A 24,626-nucleotide genomic window follows, 5' to 3' on the forward strand; every position below is an offset into this window, starting at 1 on the left:
TAAAAATGTTTATTTTCAAAAATATTATTTTTTTAGAAATTTCTTTTCCTTTCTGAAGGTGAAAATATATTTTTCAAATTCTTCTTGAGCTTTACTGGTTCAAGCCTGATGAGTTGTTTTTATTAATAAACATGTAAAAGTTTTAATATATTATTAATGACTTATTTGTGGTCCTATAAATTAATCTTTTCTGGGCTAAGTTATATGTATAGAATTAGAGCCTTTCACTTTATATTTCACTTATCTAGTTCTATAACAAACCACCTCAAAATTTAGTGGCTTAAAGTAGTAACTGTGTATTATTTTTCATGATTCTTTTCGTTGGCTGGACTCAGCTGGTCCATTCATGTGGTGTTAGCTGGAATCACTCGTGTACCTGATTTCAGCTGGGAGCTCCGCTGGAGTAGTGCAGAGTAGTTGAGGATTATCTGGGCCTTTCTCTCCAGCATACTAGTTGGACTTCTTCATTGTGGCTCAGGGCTCCAAAAGAACAAAAGTGGAAGCTCCAGAGCTTCTTCAGGGCTAGACTTGTAACTTACAAAGCATCACTTGGCCACATTCTGTTTGTCAAAGGAAAGTGTCATAAGGCCTGCTATCAAGGAGAGGGGACATCGTTACTCTACCTCTTAATGGGAAGAGTGGGGAATACAAGCATGGGGAGGAATTATTGACAGCCCTCTTTACAGTCAGTTGCTACACTTAGTATTATTTGTCATGCAAAATATTTTTAATCCTATTCTAATTTAAATAGCAGAAAATAGCAGTCATATCTTTCTTTTTTGACCTGATTTTAGGTTGTGCCTGGCAAGTTAACAATAACTGTTTAGCTGAGTTTTTTGGAACCACTAATTTCAGTAAGCCAATAATACTTGTATATTTTTTTCCGCTAGTATTGACTGTGCCGGTATTTTGAAACTCCGAAATTCAGATATAGAACTTCGAAAAGGAGAAACTGATATTGGCAGAAAGAATACTAGAGTTCGACTTGTGTTTCGTGTACACATCCCACAGCCCAATGGAAAAGTCCTTTCTCTGCAAACAGCTTCTATACCTGTTGAATGCTGTAAGTCAGCTTGTGATGCTGTTTTTTAAATTTTGTTTATAAAAGGTCATTTTCTGTTTAATTTATTATGTTGAGATCAAAAGTAAACTGAAACCCAGGGTCTGGATAGCTGGTGTGATTTTATTATATAGAAATAAACTACATGTGTAGTGGGAGTAAGTACTGATCTTGGAGTTAGGAAATGGCTTTGCATTATAATCTGACCCTAGGTAGCCTGGGTGGCTATAGACATTATTCCCTTGACTACAGTTTTCTTACCTGTAAATGAGGAAGGGGGCTTGATGACACCTGAGGACTAAATCATGAAGCTATGAGTCTGACGCTAAGTGTCACTATTACTTGGTCACCTTTGTTTTATTAAAATGTTGGAAGATGCCTATCTTTACGAGCTGACACTTCACCTAACTATGGACTCACAGTCTTTTGGCTTTTAATCGTAAATTTATTTACACCAGCTTGAGAAAGTGAGTATCATTTACCCAGATTTTCAAGGCCAAGAAATTGAAAAAGGCCCTAGAACCCAATATCTACTCAAGCTGTGGATTGAGAACTGTGGACCTTAGGCAGGTTAGCTGTTAGTACTGAAATACTGAGATTGTGGTTTAGATCCTTTAGGGCATAATTTTTGTATTAACTTTTAATAGATAATACAGGTATATGGTACAGAATTTAAAATGAATAAAAGTATAGAGTGAGGCCCCTGCATTTGCCCTCTGTGGTGGCCCATGCTATCTGTGGAGTGTGCGTCTCTCTGAATCTGAATAAATCCACTTCTTACCTAAAAAAAAGTATAGAATGAAAAGTAAATTTTGAAGTCAGCTAATTCCTCTTCTTGGAAACAGCTTTTGTTGCCACAGTTTTTGTTACTCTGCCGGACAAGTGCCCATTTAAGTATATAATGTATAAGTATAATGTATAATGTATTAAGTATATAAGTATATAATAAGTCTCTAATTTTTAGCAACATAATTTAAATAATTTTAAGTTCATAGAGTAGCTTGAGTTTTTGAGATGAATTTATGCTAAAATTATTTTGTTTTCTCTTTTAGTTTATTAACTTACTGTGTGACTGTTGAGAATATAGAAAACACAGAATGGTATAAAGAGTAGCATTAAAATCTTTTGTAATGTCACTTCTCTGAGATAGTCACTATTAACCATTTTTTGGGTTTTTTTGGGTGTGTGTGTGCACGCGCATGCACACACAGAGTATTTGGTATTTTCACTTATAATGGGCATTTTTTCATATTGTTAAATATTATTCAAAAATACTTTTAGCACATGCATAATGTTTTGTTATGGCTATACCATTTGCTGAATACAGTTTGATGTGTTCAGCAGGTGTACTTGTGATGGTTAGTTTCCACTATAAATAATTAGTCTTACTCCCTAGGGTGGTCAGTGCTTGTTTTTATGCTCTTTCTCTGTTGGGCCATTTAGAACATAAATAGGGACATAAATGTTTTCTGAGATCTAGGTTGGTACTTGGTACTTTCCAAGTTGTAGCTCATCCTAACCAGACCCATCCCCTATGACACATTCTCTTTGAACGGGACCAGGATCCCAGTTCATAGACCTTTTGTGGCTTGCTATGAAATACTTGGAAGAGACATAGTGAACTGGGACTGCATGCATCATAAAGGCAGTCAAATTGTTTAAATTTCCGTAAAATGTTTTGGCCAAACAAAACACAGCTGACCCTCAAAGCCACCAATTTTCCACCCAAGTAGTAGGACTAAAAGTAGACCTGTTTCCAAAACATGAAGAAGAAAGTATAGTCCACACTTTATTTTAATCCAGAAAGAAACGTAGTTATTGAGTCCTTTGATGGGAATAAACCCTTAGAGAACCTAAGCAGTCAAAAGAAGTATAGCTTGAAACTCAAGCATTTTTTAAAAAAAGAAAAGAAAGGCTAAAAATAGGATCTCCAGAAAATACAACAATTGAAATCAGTTGATATCAGAAAACGATTTCACCAAGGACTTATAGGCTTTAAGACAAATTGTGTTCACATATCCTGGGAAGGAAGGGTAGAGTACACTAAGAAATATTGATGTTCATTTTTAAAAATTCTGTGTTGAAATGTCTACATGTATACTTTGTTTAGTTATTCAGAAGATCATCCAAAATGTAATCCTGATGTCTTGATGATCTGGCTATTTTCTTGATGAAAGGTTTACTTGGTGTTTGTCCTTTAGAAACTTGTCTTCTTTTAATTGTGTGTAATATAATTATGCATCTTTGGACTTAGTTTTCTTCTTATATTAAATTTGCCAACTTTAAAAGGCAAATTGTAGGGAAGATATGTATTAAACTAAAAAGAGAAAAGTGGATGAGGTAAATGTGTTGAAGTCAACATAAGTTGTGGGCATTGATTAATTTCTCTTTATTAGTTTCTCTATAGTCACAGTCTAATGATAATGTAGAAATCACATGACTAATAAGTATTTTGTTTTCTAAATAGCATAGTTATTTAGTAGATATTGTTACTATTGTCCTGCCTTTTATAAAAGCTCAGAATTTTCTTCTTTTATAGCTAGAATTTGTCATTTACATGTGAAAGACTGTAAACTAGTATTTATTTTTCTCCACTCTTAAAAAAACAGCTCAGAGGTCTGCCCAAGAACTTCCGCATATTGAGAAGTACAGTATCAACAGTTGTTCTGTAAATGGAGGTCATGAAATGATTGTTACGGGATCTAATTTTCTTCCAGAATCCAAAATCATCTTTCTTGAAAAAGGACAAGGTAAATAATAAAAGATTTGAGTTGACACAGACATAGAAAACAAACTTATGGTTACCAAAGGGGATAGGAGAGAAAAGGGATAAATTAGGAGTTTGAGATAAGAAGATACAAACTACTGTATATAAAATAGATGAACTGGGCCACTCTCTTAAACCATACACAAAAATGAACTCAAAATAGATTAAAGACTTAAATGTAAAACTTGAAACAGTAAAACTGGAAGAAAACTTAGGTAGTAAGCCATGGCATAGGTCTTGACAGTGAATTTTTGAATCTGACACCAAAAGCAGCAACAGCAGTAGTAAAACGGACTACATCAAACTTAAAAAGCCGCACAACAAAACAAACTATCCACAAAGTGAGAAAGCAGCCTACTGAAGGAGAGAAAACATCCTCAAAGCACATAAAGAGCTCATACTGCTCAATAGTAAAAAATTAGACAATCCCAATTAAGAAATAAGCAGAAGATCCCAGTAGACATTTTTCCAAAGAAGAACATAGAGAGCCAACAGGTACGAAGATTCTTTCTCTACATTGTTAATCATCAGTGAAATGCAAGTCAAAACCATAGAGAGGGACTTCCCTGGTAGTCCAGTGGCTAAGACTCCATTCTCTCAGTGCAGGAGTCTCGGGTTCTTTCCCTGGTCAGGGAACTAGATCCCACATGCCACAGTGAAGACCAGCAAAGCCCCCCCCAAAAAAGAAAAACATAAAACCATAGATACCACCTCACACCTCTTAGAATGGCTACTTTAAAAAAAAGCTAGAAAAAACAAGTGCTGGCAAGTCTGTGAACAAAAGGGAACTGTATACTGTTTGTGGGAATGTGAACTGATGCAGTCACTACAGAAAATATTTTGGAGGTTCCTCAAAAAATTTAAAGTAGAATTACCATATGATCCAGCAGTTCCACTTCTGGGTATTTATCTGGAGAAAATAGACATACTGTCTCAAAAAAACATACACACTCCCATGTTCATTGCACAGTGTTTACAGTAGCCAAGACTCGGTTATAAGGACCCTGACATTTGTGTTCCTAGTACATCCAGAACGCATCTTTATTAATTATTGTAACCACCACATCTCATTATAGTGAACTGTTTATATTTGCCTTTCATCCACAGACAGAAGGTAGGGTATCCTGTCTCTTTCTTCAGCGACCCAAAGTGCCTGGCAAGTTGAGACCCAGCAGATGATTGCTGAACTGAGCTGTAATTCTGAGTAGGCATAGCATTTGTGCACAAGGGTAGCTCATACTTAGTTGTTGGAGTAGAAAGTGATAGTCACAGTCTGGAAGGCATTTCACTGAGTCTTCACAGACCAGATGAAGTCATGCTAGCAGTGAAGATACTTCTTTGGTTTTATCACTGGGTGAATGCCCGTGACATAAAAAGAATGCTTTAGAATAGCTGCACATTAGACTGGAATGCGAGCAGTAGTAGCAGATGGGGTGCTTCCCAGGTAAACAAGTCACTTGTGATGAAGAGACACAAAATGTGCTGACCAGATAATAAAGATCTGTGGTGATCCAGATCTGGAAAGCCTAGCAGATTATTCACAAGACCATCTGTTTCTAAGAAGATCTTGACAAGCCAAGCAGTCCTAGAAAATGAAGTCTGGTAGGGGGAAACTAACATAGCAAGGGCTGGAGGTTAAAAAAAAAAAAAAAAAACCCAGCTGCATGAGTACACAGTATGGGAGCTTGAGCTTGGCAGTAGGAAATGGGGCAGACTAAGGGACACTTGCTGGCCACATGCGAAGTGTCAGACACTTTCTTTATAGTGTAGCTGCCTTGGATAACTTTTATTCACAGAGACGTAGCATCTCCATGTAAGACGACAAGAGCCTCAGTCATTCTCTGTCATGTCGAAATCATTTCTCACCTGGTCTGTTCAGTCCTCAGCCTGATGCATTTGGAGGGAGATGGTCACACTGGAAGACTGCTCAAAGGAGAGTGACCAGGAGGGCTAAAATATCATTTAGGGAATAGATGCAGAACTAGAGGTGCTAGGCAGCAGAAAAGGAGACACAGGAAGACACAGATGCTTTTAAACATGAAATACTGTCTCACAGAGACACTCAAGATTTTTAGGGGGTGGCTACAAGGAGTAGTGCTTAGGCCAGAGGTTGGGTACTCGAAGGAGACATGTTATCTATCATGAAGACAGAGCAGTTTTCTAGCAGCAGTTATTATCCAAAGATGAAATAGGTTACTTGGTTAGGAAATGAGTTTCTCATTACTTTATGCACACAAGCAGAAAGAAGTTGGCCACCACCTTGTAGAGGTGTTCTCAGAAGATTTTCATACATCACTTAGTAGAATAAAGTCTTCAGGCCCTGAAAATTCAGGTAGCCTAAGATCTTTCTTCACATTTTTTTCCCCGTGGGTAGACATTTTCATAACAGAAGTCAGTGAGATAAAGATTCCTTTTGCTAATAAACTTGTGATACTAAATAAGTAGATTTTGTCTGCATGCTTTTTGACTTCCTTTTAACTGTAAATTGTTTCTTTCAATAGATGGACGACCTCAGTGGGAAGTAGAAGGGAAAATAATCAAGGAAAAATGTCAAGGGGTAAGAAGTTTATTTCTTTGGAAATATTTGAGATGCTTAATGTGAAAATTAGATAATGTTGCTTTGTGGTATAGATGAGGAGTCTTTTACAAGTTTGGACATGAGATAGACTGCTTTCCTGGTATTAAAATAAAGTTTAGGAAAGATAAACTGTTGGTGTCCCCTTTTTTATGTATAGGGAAGGAGAAATTAGAAATGAAAGATTATTGGAAGTTCTTACTGAAGTTATCATTGATTTCTCTGAATTCAGTGAAGAGATCAAATTCAGTGAAGAACTTTAAACAATGGGCAAAAAAATAGGAGGACAACCCCTCAGGGGTTTTGTATTTAACACACTCTTTCCAACTCCACCACATTAAGCCTTCCAGGATTCAACACTGAAAGCTGTGATCCCTTCATCCTGGTTGGAATGGAGACAGAATTTTCTCTGGGGTAGACAATACCACTTCCCACAGTGCTCTCCAAAGACCTAGAGAAGTTAGATTAAAGATTGTGGTTGACGGGACTAAAAATTTTCTCTATGCCTATGTAAGATTATTCTTGATATAGACACAGGTTGTGTGTTTTGCCATTTAGAACATTTTCAATGTAAAATTTAAGATAAAGGAGTTCCCTAGTGGTTAGGATTTGACGCTTTTCCTGCTGTAGCCCAGGTTCAATCCCTGGTGAGGGAACTGAAATCCCTCAGGCCAAGCAGTGAGTCTGGAAAAAAAAAATGATAAGAAATCTATAACACAGTGTGGGAGCTATTAAACTTTGATTAAAAATTAGAACAAACTTTCACTTAAGATGTATAGTAACATATAATATTTATTAGAGCAAAATATCTGACTACATAGTAAGTAATAAGACTTTTGATTTCTGCTACAACTAGAAACCCAAGTAGGCGAGTGAAAAGCAATTTCTCCTTTAATGGTTTACTTGAAAGAGCTTTTCTGTTAAGACTGAAGTATCCTTAGAGTAAATCCCCAGATGACTTATATGACCAGTTAATGCGCATAATGAGCCCGAGTAGTTAAGGTGCATGAGACGTGTTGAGTTCAGCAGGTGCATTTCATTTTTAGTTCTGAGTGTAACGCAATCTTGCTTTCCGTGCTTTCCATGCTCCTTAGGCTCACATTGTCCTTGAAGTCCCTCCATATCATAACCCAGCAGTTACAGCTGCAGTGCAGGTGCACTTTTATCTTTGCAATGGCAAGAGGAAAAAAAGCCAGTCTCAACGTTTTACTTACACACCAGGTACGAGGAGTTATTGTGATGCTTTGCTATAGAGCTTTCTTTCATAATGCATAAAAAGTTATTCAGTGAATCCTGTATTAGTTAGTATGTTTAAGATAGGGTGCTTATAATGAATAAAAATCCCAACATACGCCTTATCTGTAAAGTTTGTATTTACTTAAAATGTTAGATCCGATAACAATTATTTTTTGTTGTCATTTGTCATAAGGAAATTAGAAGGTTGAATGTAGATTTGAAGTCCATTTTTCAGGAGTTACCAAAGGTCACCAGCACTGTTGGAAGGATAAATGTCTGAATACGTGTGAACTTTCCTTCTGCCCTTCACACTGCAAAAAAGCAGTGTGCCTGTTTGTAGTGTATTCATCTCAACCATTTCCAATCAAAATGGAAAATTTCTCCTTAATTTTTTTATTTGGCAAGCAGCAACTATAGCATGTGTTGGCTTTGGGGGGATATAACATTGATGGCAGAATTCCTGATTTTATAGAGACACCGTAACAGAGAAGACTTCCACACCTCTTTCTGCAGCAGCTCAAGCGCTATAATTTTCCAGGTCTGGATTGTGACACATAAATACTATATGCAGTAATTCATACTGATGTTTACATTCTTAGAGAACAAACATTTATAGAGGTCTTCTCTGTGCTAGATGCTATATTATTAGTCATCAGAACATATGATAAAAAAATTATAATGAAGCTTATTCTCCAAAACTTATAAAAACTTTTAAAGGGTTTATTGTAAATGAAAAGAACTAACACTGAGTTTGAGAGGGTTCTGATTATTAGTCACTCATTTGTCACCATATTCTTTTTAAAGCCTGGCTGTATTTCATTTATAGCCTCTGAAGACTGCTTATATTCCAGAATCTGATTATTATTATTATCTGATCATGTTAATGTATTACTTGGAAATAAAATATTTCAGATAATTTTCAAACCTTTGAAAACTAAGGATTTTGGTTAGCCATTTCATTTATTCATTAATTCAATGAGTATTTAAGGGTGCACACTAAGTGAGCAAAACCTTTCTTAGCTTCTCTCTCATGGTGCTTATAATCTAGTGGAACAAACAGAAGCTAATAAATCTCTAAATAAATAATTTATAAATTTGTAGTTAGAAACATATAAGAACTGTTAAGGAAAGGGAAGCAATGCTGTGGGTGGAAATAACAGAGGGACTCTTGCTAGGCTAACTGGTTGTGAAGTGATGCTTGAGTTAATAACTGAAAAATAACAGTAGTAGTTTATAATTACATAACATTTACTATGTTTTAGTACTGTTCTCAGCCCTTTCTGTATTCATGTAATCCTCTTAATAAACCTGTGGGGTAGATTGTTGCCTTATTTTACAAATGAGGACACTGAGTGGCTAAGTAATGTGCCCAAGGTCCCACAGCATATATTCTAGAGCCAAATATCATATATAGTCAGGTTCCAGAGTCTGGGCTCCTAACTTAACCTAGACTACATCCATTTGTTCATTTATTTAGCAAACAGAGTATTTTTTCTGTGCCAGGTGCTATTTTAACCAGTTTATACATACAAACTCATTTATTCTCCCATAATGCTATAAGGTAGATAGTGTTGCCCTCCCCATTTGGCAAGTGAATGAACTGAGATCCCATAGCTAATAAAGGCAAATGTGAGATATGAATATTTGCAGTATGGCTGAATAGTCTATACTGTTAATTACTATTAGATAAAGAGTGGGAGAACATTCCACATAAAGGCTGTAGCATATGCAAAGGCCTTACAGTTGATTGGATCAGAGAGTATTAAAAGAGTTGTAAGAAGTGAACTTTAACAGGTAGGTGACATGATCAGATCTGTGACTTTTTCCCATGGTGGTTCTGTCAGTTTATAAGATGTCAATGACCAGTTTAGTCTTTCCTCAAATTAACTAACTGTAGAGTGTGAAATTTATATAGGAGAGACCCAGGAAAAATAAAACATGATTCAAACAGCTAGCGTATTTTGAGTACACAAAGGCGAGCGCATCAGTGATGATAAAGAATATCAGGTTTCTGAGAAGAGTGGGAAAGGATAGGATTTAAAATATCCCAATTGGCATGGACATTAAATGGGAAAAGAAAAGGAGGGAAGGTAAAGGAGATAAACAAGATGGATGCACATTAGGAACGTTTACAGACTTAGTAGTGGAGAGTTTAGGGTGTTTCTAAATGATAGCTTCAGTTTTGTTTCTATAAAGAATGACATACGGCCTCCTTCTGTGATCAGAGAGGGGAGAATGTGGGTGATTTGGCAGTTTAATGGTGTGGAAAAATATGAAAAAGTTATTGTAAAGAGAGGGGAGAGTAAGTTACCACCAAAACCTAATAGGATAATCAAAGGACACCTTTGATGTTGTTATTGGTGAATTTATGGATACGAATTAGCTCTCCTGTGTAAATTTCTTAAGCAGCACTCAGATTCTTCAGGGCAGGTGGTGAAATATGAATAATAGGGCTCATCCGGGGTCCAAGAATGTTACTAAATTCTTTTGAGATGAGGGACTATAGAATCTAACCTGATAAGAAGGAAGAGAGCTTCTGGGGTTGAGGGAAAAAGGCAATAGTGTCAGCATGTTAGAGGTGTTGATTACTACAGTCACAGTGGTGGTGGCAGGCAGACAGAAAGGAGCAAATATCATGCCTCTACATTATCAACTCTTGAATTGAGAGGACAGTATAAAAGCAGAGTCCTAGAGGGCATTACGTATGAGAATGGAAATCAATGGGGCCCTGGAGTGCAGAGAGAACATTGGATTGGACTGGAGCTGTCATCACTGGCCTTGTGGTTGACAGAATACAAATCAGGTGGCACACACTAGTGAAGGAAGAATGGACACACAAGTGTTTGGACAGTCCTTATTCTGCTTGATTATTACCTTTTGTCTGTCACATTTGACTTTTTTCACTTTTTTTCTAAAATGAAGTTTTGAATAAAGTTTTTACAAAGGCGAATATGTTACTGTGAATGTTTTTAAAGGACAAGTTGAAAAAATTTTTTAAAGCATCCATATTCTCTTTCACTCTATCATTGTCTTCTTTAGATCCTTTAATTCCACATATAACTATATAATTTTAAAAATAGAAAGGAGACCATACTATCTTATATATACTAATTTTATAACCTGAACATTTTTATTTTTTCTTAACAGCAGATAATTCTACAGAATCTTAATAGTTTTTAGTATTCTACTGTATGACCCTTTGTTATGGTAGAGTTATTACGTTTGTCTTATTAATTTATAGTAGAGATTTTAGCCATTTTATGTGTAACAATAATTCCTTTTAAATTTTTACGTATAAAAACTATATATTTGTAAGCTGCTTATTTTTACTTTTTAATTTTTTAATTTTTTTAATCTATTTTTAATTTTTTTTTATAAGTTGCTTATTTTTAATTAAAGGATTTGTTCATTTGCCTCCTTTTTGGCAACTTCCTCACAGTAGGGATCTGACCAGTATCAGTATCCAGTGGGGGAATAATCATTAACTACAAGTGGCTAATTTAAAAACAAATTGTTTTTAATTAGGGATTATTTTTAGTATTATTTGTCCCACAATTCATTTGCTTTCTAGAATGAAGACAGTTCTCAGCATATGTGTATGATTTACACATTAACCTTACCACAGGCAGTAATAGAGCACACAGCCCTTCCCTGGGGTTCAGCTACTTGAACTTCTGCCCAGATTGTATTCAATAGCTTCAGAACTTCCAAAGTGGGGGACCCTACCCCCACCCCAGAGAAAGTGTATCTCCCTCTGAAGTCCAGCAGAAGTTATTTGTACATGGGGATACCATCTGAGCTCTGGTTTTTGGAATCATGGGGATTTTTCAGACAGCGTTAGAGCCAAACTCTGATATATAATATTTTGCTCATGGGAGGGTATAGTCTGTATTCTAAATAGTTGACTGGGTAAACTGACTTTTATATTGTGGTTGTTTTGATTGGGAGGAAAAGCATGCCTTACAGTCAGAAGATAAATCTCAGTTCTGCCACAGACTGTATCTACTGGCTAACCTCTGTAAAAGAGGGTATAATACTAAATAGTGATTTTCAAATTGTTTAGATTGTTTTATTCTTCAAATAAGGGCTTCCCAGGAGGCTCAGTGGTAAAGAATCTGTCTGCCAATGTACGAGACTCGGGTTTGATGCCTTGGTTGTTGGGAAGATACCCTGGAGGAGGAAATGGCAACCCACTCCAGTATTCTTGCCTGGGAAATTCCATGGACAGAGAAGCCTGGCAGGCTACAGACCATGGGGGTCACAAATAGTCAGGTGCGACTGAGTACAGCACACATTCTTCAAATAAAATCTTATGCAAAAAGCAATTTTATGAGAATAAAGCTGGCTTGGTTGCTCTTTTGGCACTGGAAAGGGAAGTCTAGAGCTTTTACTCTTTGGATCTTATTCTATATCTATCACTTGAAGAGTGTGAGATTTCTCATAGTTTGAAAACCACTAGACCAGGTGATCTTTTTTTTTCCCCTGGATTCCTCTGTTCTTTAGCATCCTAAATTTGAGAAATAGATTGTATAATACAAAAGGTAGAATTAATCTGTTTCCAAAACTCATCTCATTGTAGATATTGTAAGATATCTTTAACTGTATTTCTCTCCAAACAAGAATAAATTACCATAGACGAGTGTTGAGGACGTCGTGTTGGAGTCTGAATCCCTTATAGACCAAAAGAATAATTCTTGATGTGGCAGAGTGAACATGCACTTGATTTAGTGAAGCAGAGTTCTCAGACTGGATACCCAGATATTGGTCAGGAATGTCGAAATAAGGATTAAGATCACACGCAAAAAAAGGTGGTTGTTATGCTGTAGTTTTCAGTCCCTCTGTGTCCTTTTTAGTACATGATAACCAACCATTTATGTAACCAAGGATGCCAGCTGTTCCATTCAGGATTAAAGGATGAGAATAGGCTTTCTTGGATATTCTCCCTCCTTATGTAGAAATAATGGGTATAGGATTCACTGTGGCTTTCCTGAGACCAGAGTTGGAGGCAAAGTAAAAGATGAAAAAAATCCAGTAGTCCAGGGACAGAGTTCTAGTTCTGCCAAAGTCAGAAGAAAAGTAAGTACATCAAGACATTAAGGGGAGAAGAAAAAAGACATTAAAGAGGTCAGGAGCCAGTAGACACAGTGAACCAAACTTGAAATACCTGAACAAGAAGCAGAAGGCAGAAAAACCTGTGTTCAAGACCTTATGATATCACTTAGCTGCTGTGAGATCTTAGTGTCTTTAATCTCCTCTTCAGTGTAGCCAACTGTGAGGCAGGGTAATAATAATCTCTACCTTATAAAGATCTTTGGGTTTTTAAAAAATTATTTATTTTTAAATAGGTAATATATATATACACGGTGAGAAACATTCAAAAGGCCCCAAAACTTTTTGCAGTAAAAAGTAAGTCTTCTCCTGTTCACCTAATTTCCCTTCCCAGTAGTAAACCCAACAGTTATCAGTTTCTTGTGCATCTTCCCAGAGACAGCCATACATGTATAAGCAAAAACATATGGTTCAATTATCTGGCTTCCCTGAAGCCTTTTGAGTTTTTAACCCCTGAATTGAATGTATGATATAGTTGTATAGCCTAGAATGAAGGCTGTTCATAATTATTTTACGTATTATGTAATAACACTTGCTTTAATCTCTTCCTTTTCAGTTTTGATGAAGCAAGAACACAGAGAAGAGATTGACTTGTCTTCAGTTCCATCGTTGCCTCATCCTGCCCAGACTCAGAGGACTTCTTCAGATACAGGACACCTACATGACAGTGTACTGTCTGCACAGAGAAGCTTGGTTTGTCCCATCCAGCAAACATATGCATCCATGGTAACCGCATCCCATCTGCCACAGCTGCAGTGTAGGGATGAGAGTGCTGGTAAAGAACAGCATATGATATCTTCTTCAGTCGTGCACCAGCCTTTTCAAGTCACACCAACACCTCCTGTGGGGTCTTCCTATCAGCCTATGCAAACTAATATTGTATTCAATGGACCAACGTGTCTTCCTATTAATGCTGCCTCTAGTCAAGAATTTGATCCAGTTTTGTTTCAACAGGATGCAGCTCTTCCTAATTTAATAAATCTTGGCTGTCAAACACCATCATCTATACCTTTTAATTCTTCAAATTCAGGCTCAACAGGACATCTCTTAGCCCACACACCTCATTCTGTGCAGACCCTGCCTCATCTGCAGACAATGGGATACCATTGTTCAAACACAGGACAAAGATCTCTTTCTTCTCCAGTGGCCGATCAGGTCACAGGTCAGCCTTCCTCTCAGTTACAAACCATTACGTATGGTCCTTCACATTCAGGGACTGCTATAACCGCTTCCCCAGCAGCCTCTCATCCCCTGGCCAGTTCGCCACTTTCTGGGCCACCATCTCCTCAGCTGCAGTCTATGCCTTACCAGTCTCCTAGCTCAGGAACTGCCTCGTCACCGTCTCTAGCCACCAGAATGCATTCTGGACAGCACTCAGCTCAAGCACAAAGTACAGGCCAGGGAGGTATTTCTGCACCTTCATCCTTATTATGTCACAGTTTGTGTGATCCAGCTTCATTTCCACCTGATGAGGCAACTGTGAACATTAAACCTGAGCCTGAAGAGCAGGAACCTAATTTTTCTACAATTGGTCTGCAGGACATCACTTTAGATGATGGTAAGTTCATCTTTATGTTCTTGAAGCAGTGATGATTCAGGAACTTCCTTCTCTTAAGAGTCTTGAGAAAGTTACCATCGATTGTTTTTTGCATATGGTTGGGCTGTTACTAGAAATATGTGAATATATGACTCTGGAGAGATAAGCATGAACATACATGCTTTAAAGTCTATTTTACCACTTATATCTGTTGTGAAGGCTAAGACCTTGAGTAATAACCTACCACCTATTTGTGATGGAACTGAAGATGTGAGCTTTATTGGGCAGTTTTTCTTCCAGAACATATAGTGAGGTTGCAGAGTCTAGAGAATGGAATTCAGAAATGTTAATTCAGCAAACATTGCAGAATCCCATCCCTTTGCAAGACACATAGTTAGATGCTAGAAATACTAGAAATGTATCAGGGTAGAGTTCCTGTCCTTGAGATTCTTCACAAGTAAAGAACCTGTTTCTTTGTGGCCCTGCCAGCTTGCTGAGTCAGATAGTGATGATGGTGCAAGTCCAGACTGGTTTGCTGCTGCTGGTACAACTGTTGGCACCATGATAAAAAGAAGCTATTTATATAAATGTAACAAGTTGGTGTGTAGACCTCTGTTTTTATGAAATCATAAATTGGACAGCAGATTCTGTGGTATTAATAGTTGAAAATTCCCCCAAGATAGAATTTTCAGGTAATAATTTTAGAGTTTATTCTTGGCTTTGTCATTTATATGGTAGTGAAAAACTGTCTAAATAGGAGTGCAGTGAAAGCTAGCTGTAACATTTTTTCAGTATGAAATACGGAAATAGAATTTTATTTCTCATTCTGTAATCTATTGAAAAGTTAACTCTAGGTCAGTCTTCTCCTTTATACATCTGGAGAGGCTATTTACTCCTTGTTTGCAAAGCTGGTGTTAAATTCCAAATTCTAAGCAAAAGAGAAAAGGAAGATAAATAAAATGATAAAATGTGGGAGCCCCTACCCCCATCCCCAACTTGACACCATGGCTTTACTGTCATATTAGTACATGAGGATACAGTGATAGAGTAGGTCTTAGTTACTTAAAACCAAGATATAAAAGAAGCACATTAGGAGATCAGCAAAAAGATGTGAAAGATTCTATAGGAAGGATTCAGGGAGGCTTCCTTGAGGAGATGACATTTAAGCCAGTCTTGGAGGATGAGTATATTTTTCAGTAAATGAGGATCGATCACTTCTTAACCTTTTGGCTAAGATCAAGTGTAGTATCAGTAAATGAGAATCAAAGGGAAAATCAGACAACAGAAGCAGAAACATAAAGCTGTGTCTGGGAAAGCATGATTATCTGTGGCTGGAGGGCAGATGGCAAGTAGAGGATGGCTTTCAAAGAGCCAAGGGGATTGGCCAGGTCATTTGTGTGTAAACAAAAGGTATAATAAACTAAAGCAAAACCTACAATTTTCGTAGCATTGTTATCTAATTAAACTCTTACTAAATCCTCTCAGTTCAGTTCAGTTGCTCAGGCATGTCCAACTCTTTGCAGCGCTATGGACTGCAGCATGCCAGGCTTCCCTGCCCATCACCAACTCCGGAGCTTGCTCAAACTCATGTCCATTGAGCTGGTGATGCCATTCAGTCACCTCATGCTCTGTCTGAATCCTCTAGATAGCTGCATTTAGAGAATTAGGCTTTCTGAAGGTCACATAGCTGGTAAGTTGTAGAGCTGAGACTGGAATCAGATCTTTTCAGTCTAGTCTTTTTTTTTTTCTTTTGCAGCACTACAGCTGCCCCGTCCAGTAGCAGGCCATGATGGTTAGAACTAACTGAGTGCTTAATGGGATACCTCATGCTTTTTTTCATTCCTTGAGAATAGTGGAGCATTATCCAGAATGCATGTATAGAATTTCACTGCATGAACGTGTGTACACAACTGCATCTGATTCGTCACACTAGTGTTGCTTTCAGGGTTCGTGTTTAAAATTTTAGTCCCTGAAACATAGGGTGACACCTGAAGTATGATAACCTACCTCTTCAGTAATGGCCCTGAAGATAGAAGATTTATTAAGCAGGTCTCATGGGATATTCCAGCTCATTTTCTTTCCAAGTGAAGACTTTTTTTCTTCTAAAAACACACCAAAACTGGAATTTACTCTCTATAATTTACTACAGACTCAGTGATTTGGGGGCACAGCAAATTGGAACTTTTAGAAAGGTTTTATGAAGATTTTATTTCATCTTTTGAATATGTGAAAATGTATTGCAGAAACAGAGAATCTGGAAAAATGAGATCTATGAGGGCAAGTAAAAAAGCAGTTTCCATTTTGTCCCATTCACAATTAAGCAAGGTTCCCAGATTGCAGCCCCACAGAGGACAAGGACTGGCTGCAGAATTCCCTCATTCCCACCCATCAGGAGACTTGACAGGAGCTCAGTGGCGCTAGCCATAATCAAAGAGGGGTTTGGGGGATTAAAACACACTCCTGCACATCTTGGATTGTATATCTTGGATGGGTTGTATATCTTGGATTATACATCTTAGATGTATAATTTTTGCATTTTGGTGCTTAACATGAACTCTAAAATGAATTTTTGATATTTGCCAACTGACTGATGGATTATGTTATTTAGATTTGCCATTGAAGGTAAGCTTCTAGATGCTTAGAAAATCCTACGGTTCTGCAGTTTTAATATAAATTCATTTAAAAATGACAGTTATGTATTTCATAGTCCTTGAACTCTATAGTACTTGAATGTCTGCTTTCTGATAAGCTTTAAAAGTAAGTCATAAAAACCCACCCAGTATTCTTGCCTGGGAAATCCCATGGACAGAGGAGCCTGGTGGGCTACAATCCATGGAGTTGTAAACAGACATGACTGAGCTCCTGAGCATCCTATACACATATACATACATATAAAATTTAATTTATAAATTAGGTGCAGTAGGAGATTAACAATAACAGTTAATAAAATAGAGTAATTTTTAAAAAGTAAGCTATGAAACATACCAAAAATGATTGGAAGTATACTACTTAAAGTGAACTTTTCTATATTGTGCTAAGCATTAAGTACAGAGTAATTTTCCACTCTACAACTAGAGGACATGAGTAATTTTTTAAAAATTTGTGTTATACTAGTTAAATAGTGAAGTAAATGAAGTCGCTCAGTCGTGTCCAACTCTTTGCGACCCCGTGGACTGTAGCCTACCAGGCTCCTCTGTCTATGGGATTCTCCAGGTAAGAATACTGGAGTGGGTTGCCATTTCCTTCTCCAAGGAATCTTCCTGACCCAGGGATTGAACTTTTAATCAAAGATTAAAGCAAATAAAATATGCTTTTTATTTTTGAGATTTCTAATTAAAATAGAATTTGTCAAGACTCTTTCAAACTTGTCTGTTACCTTTAGATATGCAGCCATTAACACCTTAATTTTTTATTATAAATTCAGTGACAGTTAATAGAGAAGATATTAGTGCACTTCAGCTTGGAAATTCAAGACTTACAGAATTGAAAATAATACAGCTCCTTCGTTTTATAGGTAGAGGATCTGAGTTTTACAGAGCTTAAGGTATTCATCCAGGTTAACACTGATTTAATAGCAGAGTAAAACCCAAGTCAGAAAAATAAATAAAAAAAAACCAAATCAGAGCACCTAATTCAGGACTCTAGGAGTTTTTTCAGTATTTGCAGTCATGTTTCTCATCAGTCTGTAGTCTGAAACTGTGGATGTAGAGCATCCGCAGAGTAGCATCTGTTCAGCAGAATAGACGCGAGAAAATGCTGTTTTCTCAGTAGAGCTTTCATTTGTGAGAGGGACCAGGGCAATCTTAAAATTTTAGATTCTCAGTAGAGATGAAGTCTTAAAGCCTCTCTATTCCATCCTCCTTTTTCACACTGGAATTCACTATCTGGTATCCCTAGTAATATTATATTCCTGTTAGTCTCTTCCTCTCCAGCTCTTTGGAACTTCTCAGGGCCTTTTAAGTTCCAGCTGCCCTTGTTTTGTGTGGACTCTGATGTGTCTGGAATCACACAGAACAAATCTAATCGTTCTTCTGTAATAATCCTTCATGTGTGTGAAATCTTTATCTCTTTCCTAAGTGTTAAAAACACTTGAGCAATTTCATCCTTCCCTCAGCCTTGCTAACATGCTTATTCCCTTCTGTTTGAACCCTGGGGTTTAGTTCCTTTTCATAGTGCTGTATCCAGTAGGCAGCACTCTAGCCAGCTCAGAAGTGGGTTGGGGCTGTCACCTTCCTTGTTCAGAAAACTTTTATCAGTTTGGTGTTAGGGGATTTTCTTAGTTCCATCTTGCTGTTAATTTAGTGAATCATAAGTACTAGTCATTAGTCATAACTGAATCATGTCCATTTTGTATCCCCACCCCCTGCCCCTCCTCCGTGGATTTTTCCATGTATTGTTTTTGGAACCCAAGACTAAACTTTGCAGTTATCCTTGTTTGGTATCATTGAGGTGAGTTTGGGCTCCTCACATTGATCTTCCAGGCTCAGGTGAGTCTCAGAAACATTTTCAGAGTAATGTGGCTCCCTCCTCAGAGGGGTTTATTCCTTGTGATAATAGCAACAGCAGAATACCAACCTTTACTAATTGATGTTCTCTTTCAAGCAGTCTCCTTGGAAGGCTTGTAATATATACTTATTCAACCAGTTAGAATATTGTTCAAAACTCCTTTGCTACTTTCTTTTTTCCTTGCTACCTAGATGAATTAATACCATTGTCCCTGCTTGACAAGCATGTGTTACATTTGAGTTTTTACTCCAGTGTTTGTGTGCCTGGAACTGTGATTTTTCCTAAACATTTCTGTGCTTTATCATGTGTATGTCCCAGATTTGGACCAAGTGATATACATTAAAACAGTACAAAAATGTAGAAATTGTCACAGCTGTGTTTTAAGCATTTTAAATTAAGATTATAATATTGTTAAACTAGTCTTAGACCTTTAAATGAAGGTTCTTCTAATTTGTGATTGAGCTGAAACCAGTGAGAACTTTCCATTAGAATCCCTCAGTTCCCTCTTGTTCTCCTCTGTTCACAAACTAACAGAATCGCAGCTGCAGCTCTTCAGCAGAGAAGAGGGTAGACGTTAAATATAGCCTGACCTGCTGTTGTGGTGAAAACTGACACCGCCACTTGCAGGCTCTGCAGTTACGTGCTGATCTTGAATGTAGGGCAATTGCTAAGTTGACTGTAAACAGGGACTCTAATGTGACCTCAGCTGTTGTGGTTCGGTATAGGTGACAAGCAGATGAACCTGCTTTCAAGTTCGTAGGGAAAGATAAGTGCAAGATTCAGGTGATTAACTTGGATGGGAGAATCAGGATGCTGGTATGGAGGAGCAGCACAGCTAATATTATCAGTATTCTAGTCCACCTGTTGGATGCTCATTTTACTGGTGTTTGTTGTATTTAAATAAATAAACGCATCGCCAATGATGAGGATGGGTCACAAATGAAGTGTTTAGTCACTTAGGGACTCAGAAGTGGAGGAAGGTAGATAATACTGAATGTTCTTTTTTAACTAGGATTCAACGATTCTCATGAATACTCTGCTGGGAGGTGTATATGTGCCATCCAGCCTTAAACATTTATGATGAATAATTCCAGAGGCAGAAAGTTCCCATAAATAATACCCACCATGTAGCTACTCTGTTTGAACAACTTGACACTAAAAATCCTCTGGGTGTTGCTTTTGAGTTAATGATAGAGCTGTGAAAAACTCATTCAGTCACTTCATACAGTGTTTTCCCATGAGAAAACCCAGTTTGTTTTTGAAATTTTAAGAATTCAGTAAAATATGTATAACTTAAAGCTTAACCATTTTAAGCGTACAGTCCAGTGACATTAAGTACATTCACAGTAGGGTGTAGTCATCACTGCTGTCTATTTAGAGAACCTTTTCATCACCCTAAGCAACAGCTCTATAGGCATTAAGCAATAATTCCTCATTATCTCATCCTAGTCCAGCCTGTGGTCACCTCTGTTCAGCTTTCTATTTCTATAACTTTCCTTACTCAAGATACCTCATGCAAGTAGAATATGACAGTTGTCCTCTTGTGTCTGGCTTATTTCACATAGTGTAATGGTTCCAAGGTTCAGCATGTTAAAAGCATATATCAGAACTTCATTCCTTTTTATGGTTGAATAATATTACATTGTATGTGTATGCCGTATTTTTTTGGTCCATATATCTGTTGAAAGATACTTGGTTTGTTTTCACCTTTTGGCTGTTGTGAATAATGATGCTATAAATATTGGAGTATAGGTATCTGAGTCTTTATTTTCAATTCCATTGGGTTTTCTAGAAGTAGAATTGTTAGATTATGTAGAATTGTTTGTTCAACTTTTTGAGGAACTGCCAAACTAGTATTTTTCTCACAGTGCCTGTAACATTTTACGTTTATAGTGCATGAGGATTCCAGTATCTCCAAATTCTTGCCCACAGTTATTAAAAAAAAAAGTAGGCATCCTAAATGGGTGTGAAGTGGTATCATGGCAGTTTTAATTTGCATTTCCCTAGTGACTAATGATGTTGCATATCGTTTTCATGAGCTAATTGGTCATTTGTTTATCTTTTCTGGAGACCTGGCTAGTCAGATCTTTCACCTATTTTTTTTGGTTGTTTAGATTTTTGTTGTTGTTGTTAAGTTATGGGAGTTCTTTATATATTTCACATATTAAATCCGTACCATCATGTTGATGTATGGCAGAAGCCAATGCAGTATTGTAGAGCAGTTACCCTTCAGTTAAAAATAAATTAGTTAAAAAAAATTCTTATCAGATAAATTATTTGCATATATTTTCTCCCATTCTGTGGATTGTCTTTTTACTTTCTTGATATGATTCTTTGATGTTTTTAATTTTGATGAAGTACAGTTTATCTATTCTTTTATTTTATTGCCTGTGTTTTTAGTGTCATACCTAAGGAATCATTGCCCAATCCATGATCATAAAGATTTGCCCTATGTTTTCTTCTTCTAAGAGTTTTACAATTTTAGCTCTTATGTTTAGGCCTTTGATCTGTTTTGAGTTAATTTTGTATTAATTTTGCGTGAGGGATGAGTCCAGCTTTCATTCTTTTGCCTGTGTATATCCAACAGAACCCTTGTTTGAAAGTGAAAATTAATTGACCATGTACTGTGAGGGTTTATTTCTGGGCTGTTTTTTTTTAATTGGGGTGTAGTTGGTTTACAGTGTTGTGTTAGTTTCTGCTATACAACACAGTGAACCAGTTATACGTGTATATATAGCCACTCTTTTAAAATTATTTAGAAATACAGAATGCTTCACAAATTTGTATGTCATACTTGCACAGGGGCCATGTTAATCTCCTCTGTAATCATTCCAGTTTTAGTATACGTGTTGCTGAAGTGAGCACTGTTTCTGGGCTGTTTTATTCCTTTGATCTGTATGTCTGTCCTGAGGCCAGCGTAATACTATTTTGATTAATGTAGCTTTGTAGTAAGTTTTGAAATCAGGAAGTGTTGGTCTTCCATCTTTATTCTTTCTCAAGACTGTTCTGGCTCTTGAGGGTCCTTGGAGACTCCATGTGAATTTCAGAATGGGTTTTCCTGTTTCTGCAAAAACACTGTTGGGATTTTGATTGCATTGAATCTATACATTGCTCTAAGTAGTATTATCATTTTCACAATAGAAGTCTTGCAGCTCTTGAACATGGGATGTTTTCCCATTTATATTCTGTAGTTTTCTTTTCTTGTAGTGTCTGTCTGGCCTTGATAATCAGGGTAATACTGGCCTTAGAATGAGAGGAAGTGTCCCCTTCTCTTCAATTTTCTGGAAGAATTTAAGGATTTGTATTAATTCTTCAAATGTCTGGCCAAAGTTTTTGTGAAAGAGATAAATCAGTTGTTCTTTGGAGCTGGCAGCAGAGTTTCAGGGAACTAGAAGAGTGTCTTGAGGGCTGCAAGTTTCCATAAGTGCAATCTGAAATTGCCACTGTATCAGCCAACTCACAAAAGCCCCCAGTGTATCTTGGCCTGGACTTTTCTTTCTTCTAACTTATGTGCTGATTTACCTGGAATCCCATGTTCTGTACCATAGAGTCTGTTTTGAAGGATTCAGTTGTGAAGATTGGGCAGCCTCATAAAGGAGACCTTTGAAGGTACTATAATGCTTAAGTCACCCCTGAAGCTAGGTGAGTGACCTCAAATTTAGTAATAAAAAAGCTTCAGGCAGAAAAATTTTGCCTAAGCATGAAGAGTTCCTGGCTTTTGTGTTTTGTTTTGACCCATTTAGTGAGGCTGCATTTTGCACTCAGTAGAATGCAAGGAGATTGGTTGCTCCTTGGTTTTCCCTCTTTTATCTGCCTAAGAGGAGGGTATGGTATCAGCTAATTCACAGAGATTATGTACAGTTTCTTCTCTTCCGTGATAAAATAAGCATTCTTCTAGAATCTAATAGAAGGTTATGTCCGTTTATTTGAATTCATACAGCAAAGGCCAAAAATAATTTTTTATCGGCCAAAGGAGGAGGCTGCCTCATTGTATAGTGGACTCTTTAGCTGGGCATCTGAGTGTGTTATCCATTAGCACAAAACTGACAATAGTGACTCTTCTTGAGTACAGTGACTTTCAAACATTTTGACTACTTCTAACAATAAGTAAGTTTTATAGCATGGATCCATTACATAACAAAAAACATACAACTAATGTGAAAGTCTGACAAGCCAATTAATTCTTAACCTTTATTAAAGAAAATGTAGCCCATCTTCTATTTTGTTCTATTTTTTTAATATTGATTTCAGCTTACTCTTGATTACATAACATGCTAATAGATGTGAACTTTAGTTTAAAAAACATTCCTTCATGACCTGCAAATTTGCCTATAGGGGCCCTATAGTGTTCTGGGCCCCTACCCTTAGACATTTTGATTCTGTGCTCTAGAGCCCAGAAGTTTATTTTTTATTAAGTGCCCAAATAACTCTGATGTGGCCACAGAGGGACATCCCTGGTGGTCCAGTGGTTAAGACTTCATGCTTCCAATGCTTCTGCTGCAGGAGCCACAGGTTCGATCCCTGGTCAGGGAACTAAGGTTCTGCATGACACGCATCTCGGCCAAAAAAAAGATATAGCCACAGACAAGTATTTGGAAACTAGTTTATTGAAAATTAAATCTATCCTTGACAATCACTGAAAACCATCACTGTAACTGTTAAAAATTACTGCCCTTTTAAATTTAGAAAATAAATCAACATTACCTGAACTCTCTGGACTCTAGTATTTAAATTATCCAGTAAAATGTGGGGAGCTATTTTATGCCATGACTGGCAGGTAAAGGAAAACTAAATTCCTCTTGATTATAGAAAAAAACAAGCTGGGCATGTAGTAGATTGTTACCCTCTGGTTTGTTCCATTCAGTAGTGATGTTGTCTTCTTTGACACAGACCAGTTTATGTCTGACTTGGAACACCAGCCATCAGGTTCAGCAGAGAAATGGCCTAACCACAGTGAGCTCTCATGTCCACCTCCCTTCTGGAGAATCTAGAGGGTGAGTGTTGATTGAAATGTTCAATTATTTTTGTGCCCAAGTCTGATTTTTGCATGCAGTGGCAGGATTTGCATGTGCTACAGAGGAGGGGTTATCCATAGGCATCTTCTGGTAGGGGCTCACTCATCATCTTTGGAGCTAAACTTTAACACTCTGCTTTGTAAATTTAACCACACTCAGGCTCTCACACTTGTACTTAACAATTTTAGTCTGGGTTTGAATAAAAGGAAAATGAGTGTTTGATTGGATTTATTAAACCAAAGCAGAGGGAGGCCTATCTATATGAATTCTCTGGCTTGCGTGCTGAATAAATGTAGTTGCTGCTCAGGCATATGAGCCTACTCATTTCTGATCAAGTACCGTTTTAAGTTTTGACGTAAGGCAGTATGGAATGGAAATGAAGCAGGAAATGTTAGCCATTTGCCAGAGGCAACTTGGATCATTTACCCTCGAACCTGCCCTTTAGGCCCATCTTTCCATTTCTGATAGTTTCTTCTGGGACTCAAGTTGGGAGGAGTCTGTGCTTTTGAGGGAGCCGGCTGGGCCTCAAGCCTTTTCTACCTCGGCAAGCAACCATAACCCTCCCTTTCCCTCATACAGCTCCTTTCTTCAAAGACTGTCAAAGCCATCTGAGAAAGTCTGTGATAGAAATTATAGGGACTTCCCTCGTGGTCCAGTGGTTAAGACTCTGCTCCCAATAAAAGGGCGGAGGGTTTGACCTCTGGTTGGGAAACTAAGATCCCATACAGCACACAGCATGGTCAAAAAATAAATAAATATTTAAAAAATAGTAAAAAAGAAAAATTAAAACTCTTCGGAGAGTTATAACTAGGATTTAAATG

At 37.3% G+C, this 24,626-nt stretch overlaps 1 protein-coding gene and 1 non-coding gene across 6 annotated transcripts in view; one reads left to right on the forward strand and one right to left on the reverse strand.

Annotated features, from left to right (window-relative positions):
* Window positions 1-24,626, forward strand: part of NFATC3 (nuclear factor of activated T cells 3) — a 93,747-nt gene that overhangs the window by 56,668 nt on the left and 12,453 nt on the right. For 2 of the 5 annotated variants that reach the window (XM_069550152.1, XM_069550153.1), the window contains exons 5-10: window positions 891-1,063; window positions 3,670-3,810; window positions 6,329-6,384; window positions 7,497-7,623; window positions 13,304-14,305; window positions 23,681-23,784. In XM_069550152.1, coding sequence (XP_069406253.1) covers window positions 891-1,063; window positions 3,670-3,810; window positions 6,329-6,384; window positions 7,497-7,623; window positions 13,304-14,305; window positions 23,681-23,781 — 1,600 coding nt within the window. In that variant the 3' untranslated portion in view covers window positions 23,782-23,784. The remainder of the gene's footprint in view (window positions 1-890; window positions 1,064-3,669; window positions 3,811-6,328; window positions 6,385-7,496; window positions 7,624-13,303; window positions 14,306-23,680; window positions 23,785-24,626) is intronic. The other 3 variants (XM_069550151.1, XM_069550154.1, XM_069550155.1) reach the window with 2 other exon arrangements.
* Window positions 21,548-21,655, reverse strand: LOC138419895 (U6 spliceosomal RNA). Its single transcript, XR_011249144.1, has one exon. It is a non-coding gene; the product is annotated as a U6 spliceosomal RNA (small nuclear RNA).

Source organism: Ovis canadensis, chromosome 14 (assembly GCF_042477335.2).
Source record: "Ovis canadensis isolate MfBH-ARS-UI-01 breed Bighorn chromosome 14, ARS-UI_OviCan_v2, whole genome shotgun sequence".
Lineage (NCBI taxonomy): Eukaryota > Metazoa > Chordata > Mammalia > Artiodactyla > Bovidae > Ovis > Ovis canadensis.